This window comes from Alosa pseudoharengus, unplaced genomic scaffold (assembly GCF_046254945.1).
Source record: "Alosa pseudoharengus isolate Yale_2024_CS ecotype anadromous, Long Island Sound unplaced genomic scaffold, YU_APseudo_1.1 YU_APseudo_1.1_scf_9, whole genome shotgun sequence".
Taxonomy (NCBI): domain Eukaryota; kingdom Metazoa; phylum Chordata; class Actinopteri; order Clupeiformes; family Clupeidae; genus Alosa; species Alosa pseudoharengus.
The window spans coordinates 12,880,746-12,889,214 of record NW_027468881.1 but is presented as its reverse complement, the minus strand read 5'-3'; the positions used below and the strand labels follow the sequence as shown (position 1 = coordinate 12,889,214).

The 8,469-nt window shown below is 39.8% G+C and overlaps 1 protein-coding gene across 2 annotated transcripts; it reads left to right on the top strand.

Annotated features, from left to right (window-relative positions):
* LOC143114258 (F-actin-capping protein subunit beta isoforms 1 and 2-like) lies at positions 1-6,439 on the top strand. 2 transcript variants are annotated; one of them, XM_076275775.1, is made up of 10 exons: positions 1-162; positions 729-818; positions 1,902-2,023; positions 2,144-2,257; positions 2,686-2,827; positions 2,957-3,073; positions 3,532-3,597; positions 3,718-3,794; positions 4,178-4,281; positions 5,446-6,439. In XM_076275775.1, the coding sequence occupies exons 1-9, from the start codon at positions 160-162 to the stop codon at positions 4,275-4,277; spliced, it is 831 nt and encodes a 276-aa protein (XP_076131890.1). In that variant the 5' UTR covers positions 1-159; the 3' UTR covers positions 4,278-4,281; positions 5,446-6,439. The 2 variants fall into 2 exon arrangements, with proteins under 2 accessions (XP_076131890.1, XP_076131891.1); XM_076275776.1 differs by lacking the exon at positions 4,178-4,281 and having other exon boundaries at positions 2-162.
* The last annotated feature ends 2,030 nt before the right edge of the window (positions 6,440-8,469 follow it).

The window sequence follows — 8,469 nt, the reverse complement described above, 5'->3', positions numbered from 1 at the left end:
CTCCCGCTTTCACACTGTTGAGGAAGTGAATCTTTTGGGTTGGGTCTTGAAGTGCAGAGTTGACAAGTTGTCAAATATACAAGAATAACTCGTACGGGAATCTGTTGCAGAAGATCGCAGTACCGCAAGTTCGATACCACAACAGCAACAACCGCAAAGATGGTAAGGCTTGTGTGCCGTGTGCCGTTTATGAGAGGAGTGGGCGCAAACTTGGCAGCCAAAGTTTAAGTTACTGTACTTGCGTGCCTGAAACACATGCAATGCAGTATGGACGTCTGTAAAATGTATCAAGCAGCGCATTCGTTTACATGTTGCCGTAAAATAAGCTAACGTTACATGCTAGGGAAATCCTTTTTTTGTTGAAACATACACATCTTAAATGACCTTTCTGTGAACTATGCAGTCAGTGTTGTCAATGTTGCCAGAATGTAATTAATTGAAAATGTAACGTTTGCTTGATCAGAAAAATCGTCCTATATAACGTCCCGTTCTTTCTAGTCTGTTTGCAGGTTAAGGATGATTAAGTATTACATACGGTTGTTTCCTCTAGTGTAGGCTATGTTTTATAGTTTCTCAGCATAGCAATTTCTTAGCATAGCATTTCTTTTGAAGGTTAGCTTTAAGTAAATAGTTTGTCTCCAAGTTGGGTAGCCTATGGTAAAAATGGTTTTGTCTCAACTGTCACCTCTCCCTTGGCTCCATTCCTGAGAATATTGTTATTTGTTCAGAATGATCAACAGCTGGATTGTGCCCTGGATTTGATGAGGCGCCTGCCTCCTCAACAAATTGAAAAGAACCTCAGTGATCTCATTGACCTGGTGAGTAAAATAAGGAACCAAACAAAAATAAAGGGTCCCACAGCAGACACTTTCCAAAGAATTGTAGTAATTACACTTAATCAAGAAATTGAGGTGTCACAGCTTCTGTCCTCTCTTGTTTTCGTGTTTGTTGTAAAAATGAGTATTAGAAATGCACAAAAATTGAATATTCCTTACTTTGGCAACAGCAAAGGAACATTGATTTTTGCATCTGTAGACAATATAAAAGGCTCATCAAAACATATAGAAATGTACACACAAATAGAAAGAAAAGCCATGTCAGGAAGCTCAGAATACACAGTGATATAGGGACACAAACTTTATGTGATTCTGATAGCAAAACTACTCACTTCCCTTTACATGTACAACAGTTAATGGCATTATCATTGACATTCTCCTATTCCAACTAACTATCTTACACAGGACCAGAGAACACGTACAGCTGCAAATCTCTGAAGATAATCTCTGACAGTTATTCCACTTGCAAGAGGGGTTCCAGTTCTCCTGTAGATAGTGAGACCTGGGACCCCAGACAGTAATCTCACACAGTTTTGGTTTCTATTTAGTGATTCAAGACCTGATTCATGCTTCAGAGGAAGGTTGGTTTTGGGAGGGGAGGACTGATGCCTGTGTGTCTCCAGGGCATAATCATATGTAGCTCGTCTTTTAAAACTCAAAAGGGAGCGGGTTTCGTCCCTACATAGAAGTTGGGAGTACACAAGGATGAGAGCACCGGATCCCACTTTATTAACCATTCATGGAATGAGTCAGCACTGAAACACACATTCTAACATCAACATACCGGTACATGATAGGGCTGAGTCATGCCGAAGTTAATTAATAAAAGATAGATGGATAGGTCTCATCCAGAGTCCCCGCCTTGATGTAGCGTTCTGCTAACTATATCGCCGCCAAACTCCGGCCCCGTGGGTTTTGTGTGAACAACCAAATAAACCTAGGTGTACAAATAAAGTAACCTGACCCGATCTGATGTAAAGCATTAAAACATACATTGTCCATAACTGTAGACTCTGTTAGTGGTCAACTGTCCTGACTTCAGAATGTTTTCTCTTGATTATTCAGGTGCCCAGCTTATGTGAGGATCTCCTTTCCTCTGTAGACCAACCCCTTAAGATTGCCAGAGACAAGACAGTGGGCAAGGATTACCTACTCTGTGACTATAACAGAGATGGAGATTCCTATAGGTCAGTGTCGGGCTCTGATTTGGGTTTCTTCCTATTCATCTTTAGTAACTTTTATTGTTAAACATATATTTTTTTGTGCAGAACATTTCATACAACGACCTTTCATTTCTCATGTCACAGGTCTCCGTGGAGTAATAAATATGAACCACCAATTGAAGATGGTGCTATGCCATCTGCTCGCTTGCGCAAACTGGAGGTGGAGGCTAACAATGCCTTTGATCAGTACCGAGATCTGTGAGTATTCCTTGTCAATGATCTCGATATGCATTTGATAGTCAACAGCTATAGCCCATCAGTTTGCTTTTTATAATGCCAATTGCAATTTTACACACAAACTAATTGTCATTACTAACTGTCATTAGTAACTATTTACAAACATTACTAAGGTTAATACATGCTTTATACAAAGCAATTGGATGTCAAGTTTAGAGTTTAGCCTTTACTTTTAAAGGTAGGGTTAGCCATGGTAAGCGATTTCAAACGTCTGCTTAGAAACATAAACATAGAAATAAACAAACGCAACGTCATCTAGCATCACCTACCCTACCTTTAATCACAGACTGAGATTTCTTTCCTACTTCATTTATCTACTAACTTTGTTTGGATTAGGTTTAATCTCTTTCAAAGTTCATTCAAATCTAAGAAACACCTGTATGTTTCAGGTACTTTGAAGGAGGTGTATCATCTGTCTATCTGTGGGATTTGGATCACGGTTTTGCAGGTGTCATTCTCATCAAGAAGGCTGGTGATGGGTCTAAAAAAATCAAAGGCTGCTGGGATTCCATCCACGTCGTGGAGGTGCAGGTAGGGCGTGATCGGCTGATGGTAGATTTTGAAACTACTGTCTATTGCTTAAGACATGTTTGAGCCGGTAAAACTCTGCTAGTCTTGTGCAAGTTGTATTGACCTTGTTTGCCACTTCCTCTTTGGCAGGAGAAATCCGGTGGACGCACAGCCCACTACAAGTTGACCTCAACAGTAATGTTGTGGCTTCAGACTACAAAGTCTGGCTCTGGCACTATGAACCTTGGGGGAAGTCTCACGAGACAGGTAACATCTCATACTGGATGTGTGCAAAAATAATTACAGACATCCACACCTATAGATGTACATTATTTGCATACAGAAAAGGAAATGGCCCAAAGACTTGGTAATGTTAGCTGTAATAAATGTTCTCTTTATCAACAATGACGCCATACCGCCTCAAATAATCATGTCTCATTCTTGAAGGCATATACTCCTACTATCTCAAAGTTAACAGACTGTATAAACTTTCATAAGTAAAGAATAAAACTGCTATTACATGACATACTTTCATATAATCCCTTGTGTTGGCACTGGACTGAAAAATTGGACTTGGTATGTCAAACGTGCCACAACTTAAGGAAATGTTTTGGTTTTAGTGTGCAAGAATAGGTCATGTGTTTCTAGACTGTTAAATTTATCTCTGTGGACTGGTTTGAGCTGCTCTTTATAGTTACCCTTATCTTTCTTTTGGTTCCACAAAGATGGAGAAAGATGACAACGTCGGAGATTCCGCCCCTCACATTGCTAACATTGGGCGTCTAGTTGAAGTAAGAGGATAATTTTTTATCTCAATGCAGTGTTACTTGCATTGTGTTTACCATTTCTGTTTTTAATGTCATAACTGTAAACTACTTTTTTCTCAAACCTTTTTTGAACCAACTTTTCAGGATATGGAAAATAAGATTCGTTCAACCCTTAATGAGATCTACTTTGGCAAGACGAAAGACATTGTCAATGGACTCAGGTAAGCACATGTAAAACCTTATGACTGGTGATGGGATGAGTTATTCATCATGTTGAATCATCTACCTGGTTAGTCCACCTGCTAAGAGTGCATGAAATACAATGGTTGTGTATAAACAAAAATGATTGTGTATGGCAAAGTATAGTGGCAGATCAACTACACCTCAGGAGATTTAATGACATGTTTTTCATTTAAACTTCTATAAAAAATTGTATTGATTATGTTTTGCTTTCATTCAGTATATAATTTATTATTTTCTAGAATCACTTCCCAAAGTCTGTGGCAGCCTTTTTACACATCTAGGTTTCCCACCCTCTTCCCTTTCCTGCTGTTTTTCTGTGTCAGCTCTGTAAGCTTTCCTTTCTTTCCATTGTCTTTGTCAGATCTATTGAGTCTTTGCCCGATAACCAAAAGTTCCGTCAGCTCCAGAAAGAGCTGTCTCAGGTCCTCACCCAGCGCCAAACCTACATTCAGGAGGAGTAGGGCTGTAGGTACCTGGCCTATAAGGCCTACCCGCCAGGGGTGCGTTTCCCAAAACCATAGTTGCTAACCTGTTAGCAACTTGGTTGGTTGGCAATGGGAAATTGCATTGATTGCATCCAGTGTGATGTGTTCTGGCATGGCCTGATGGCATGGTCCCTTTTGTGTGGTGCCAAATGCTGACTCGTTTTCCCGATGTGGTTACTAATGCAGTTTCAAGATTTGTTTGTTTGGTGTAGATGCGCAAATCAGGAGGTTGAACGATGGCAGTGGTTGAATATTTGAGTCTGTGAAGCTCCCAAGGGATGCGTTTGAAAAAGGTCAGGAGCCCACCACTGCCTCAAATTAGGTTTACATCTGAGAAAGGACCATCTCCGCCTTAGCTGAGTGTCAAGGTTGTGGTCTCATCAGGCTTGAGAACTGGGAGCATAGCTGGGTTCTATGTCACTTAAAGCCTTTTAGAAGTCTGTTATTGTCAGCAACTCTACTCAGATAGCTGAATCAGAAGCCCCTCTTTATCTCTCCTCACCTTTCTGCTGTCATTCCCTTCTTTTCTCCTTTCCCCCCCTAGCGCATTCTTCTTAATCTGACGGTCTTAGACAAAGACTCTGTCTCCTAGTATTATTTGCCTGTACTGCATGACTATGCTTTGACCCTACAATAACCTTTGAGTCATGTGTAGCCTTTGGCTCTCCATTAACAATGCATGAGTTATACAGTACAATACTGAACAGAGCCGTATTGAGTGATAAAAGGTTGAAAATTCATGTTTTTCACTGCTAATGTGAGTCTCTAATGACCTGGACAGCGACCTGTGTTAACTGTTATGCTAATATATGCTAATATAATATATGCTAACATGTGTTAGCATATATTATATAACATGTGTGTGAGATATGACACATAGGTCTGATGTGGTGTTAACACAAATTGCACTTTTTTGAATCTATGGAGTGTTGCGTTCTTATTCACAGTATGCATAATGTCATGGTTACTAGATAATTGTGTGTGTCAATCAGTCCATGTGTTATGTTTAGATACCACAGCCACAAAGTAGTTGACACATTATTAAACCAAATGTTTATTAAACCAATGTTGATGATGGCATGAAGAGAATTGTTCACTGGATTGTGTGTTACAATCATAGTCATATCTGTGTTTCTCATGATAGGAGTGTGCAGACCCTGGCAGACAAGTCCAAACAAGAATTACTGCAAAAGGACCTGATCAGTCACATCAAACAACGCAAGCAGCTGGGTTAGAGGGGCTCACAACCTCTCCAGCTCCCCCTCCCACTCCCACTCTCTCTGCTTCTCCTGTCTAGGCCGCCGCCTGAGACTGGTCCTAACACTCAGGGGCCTGTCCTGCATAACAGTTTTCTTTGTTGCCTCTGGTCATTATGGATTTTATGTAAAAAATGTACATTTTCATTTAGCTGTGCTCCCGCCTTTATGATGCAGTTCATACTAAATAATGAACTTTCGGAAGAGTATCATGGTTTGTGAACTTATGAACATTTGTTGAACCCCTTGTAAATGGGCATTTAAAGGCAGGTTATGACTGCAGATATTATTGACGCTTTTGAGGTTCTTTTGAGATTCGCAAACGGTACAGAAACTTATTTTAATATTAATACGTCTTACTCATCTTATTGAAAGGACATATTGGGTGAGTTTTATTTCTAAGTTTTCATGTATATCATTTATAGAGACTTTTATTCTCCACCCTGACAGGTAGCTGGGGAAGAAGCCTCTTTATCCAAAAGCCAATATTATTTTTGTATAAGTATGAATGAAAAGTATGTTGTGGCTTGTAACATTTGGTTTGAAGTCAACTGAAAATCATTTACTGACCCATCCTCTTATGATGGGTCAGTCGGGAAAACATTTGTAAATGCTGTGTGTTACTGTCCAGTTTTGTTCTTCATTCTTGATCTGGTTAAGGTGTGAGGGATGGGAGAAGTTGCAGGCACAGAATATAGGTAACATTTTGTCCATGTTTAAACATATTTCTCTCCTAAAGGCTTTATTTTTTGTGCACTTTGCATTTTGTTTTGATATAGCTTTTTGTCTGCAGTGTGCCATTTATTGTATGCCAGTTGTAATTCTAACTTATAGACACATGGGGTCATTGTTAAGTAAAACATGTATGTATTCAGACTGAAATATTGTATGCGATCATTGAAGCAGTGTAATGTTTGATCAGCAAGTAGGATGGTTTGCTCAAAACAACTCAGAATTCACTTGCTCATGTCTGCAGTTTGATAGTATGTGCACACAGTAGATGTATGCAAGGAATGTAATGAGGAAGTTAAAACTAGTTGTAAAGTTCTAAAACTAGGTCTGTTGGTAAATTACACTTAAAGGGTACTGTCATGCGTATAAATTAAATGTCATTTTAGGCATTTAACATCTAACAGGCCCTTAGTCAAGATATTGGTTCAAGAATCAACATGGTGTATCACAGTTAATTGATTCACTTTTCAAGCAGTCTTAGCACAAAACAATTAGTTTTACATTTTGCAAAATACTGTATCATCCATGGCACTGTGACAGTAAAACAAGCTAATATATTTGCATTAAATTTTAGAGCAGGGAGGTTTATTTTTCTACTTGTGATAAACAAGCTTATAGACAAGGCTCATGTAAGAGACCTGTATGCTATAATGGGTCGGTTGTTCCATTTGAAGTAAAAAGTAAAGTAACTGGGTGAACACATTGGTCCGTTGTTGTAGCATCACAGTAAACCTTCACAGATATATTGTGGCAATTTTATTGTGAAAAAAAAATCAGGGTTGAAAGCCACTAACGAATGATTGCTAAAGGGTCAATGTTATCAGAAACTGTTAAGTACATATACACCATTTATTAAAGGTCCCTGATAAATTAATCAGATTGTTTCTGTTCTCTAAGCCAGTGTTTCCCAAACTTTTTTTCTGGGGACCCACTTTTTAAAAATGACAGACCATCGCGACCCATTTCACTTCAAATACCCTGCAACCACCAATATTGTTTTAGGCCACAGGTTCTCCTACTTTTCTATGCCTTCCCCAACCATACATTGCTATAGGATCTAGATAGATAGATCCTGCTTTGAACACGGTTTTGTTGCATTTTGAGCACCATCAGCGTGAAAAGTTGGAAATAACTACTGAAAAGATATGATTTACATGTAGGCTACGTTGCGTTGCAGACAAATGGGTCCATAACACTGTGGACGTCAATTCCGATGTAAACAGCAAATAACTCAAGTCGTTATGTTGTATTGTTGTATTATATTATTGGGGGCCAAGCAGCGAAGCTGCGAAGGCACCCATTGAGTTACTAGCTTTTCCTATTATTATTATTACACATCTGCCATTGGAGTCTATGGCAGCCCATAGAACGCCTGGCTAAAAAGTGCAGATTTTTTGGCAGAAAGTTTCGGGACACTCAACTGACCATTCACACTCATTTACGGACCTCTAAACCCAGCCATCTAGCGCCACCAACAGGTCAAAATCTGGCCAAAAATTGAACCGCTGGGTCTAAAGTTATGAAATTTGGCCCACTGATTCAGCACTGTCCCATGATCACTCTCACCAATTTCCAGAACTCTATGCCCCACACTCTAGCGCCACCAATGGGTCGAACCTGGATTGCATTCACGCATTTGACCATTGAATGGTGCGTCCGATTTTCACATATCAGGCATCGTTGGAATCCATGGACTGACCTAAGTTCAATGACCCCTATTACGTCACTTTCTGCCATATTGGACCTCCGCCATATTGGATTTAGTCCAAACTCTACGAAAAGTTTCAGCGGTCAGAAATTTCATCCGATTTTCATGGAACTTGGCGGAGATGATCTTCTCCCCGAGCCGCACAAACGATACTTATCAGATTTTTCAATTTAATTTTTGTTTGCCCGTGACAGCCAATCAAATATGGTGATGAAGCCACCAAACAGGAAGTGGACAAACATCTAGGTGACGCTTTGAGTTAACATAACAAGACTTGATACCATTAGTCAGGACACTGTCCCAATCACTCACAGCAATTTTCATGCATATACATTGAACACTCTAGCGCCACCACCAGTTCAAAGCTGGACATGCGTTCATGCGTGTGATCCTTGACTCTTTTGTCTGATTTTCACAATTGAGGTAGCGTCTGAATCCTTGAACAATCTCGAGTTCATCGACCCCTATCCCG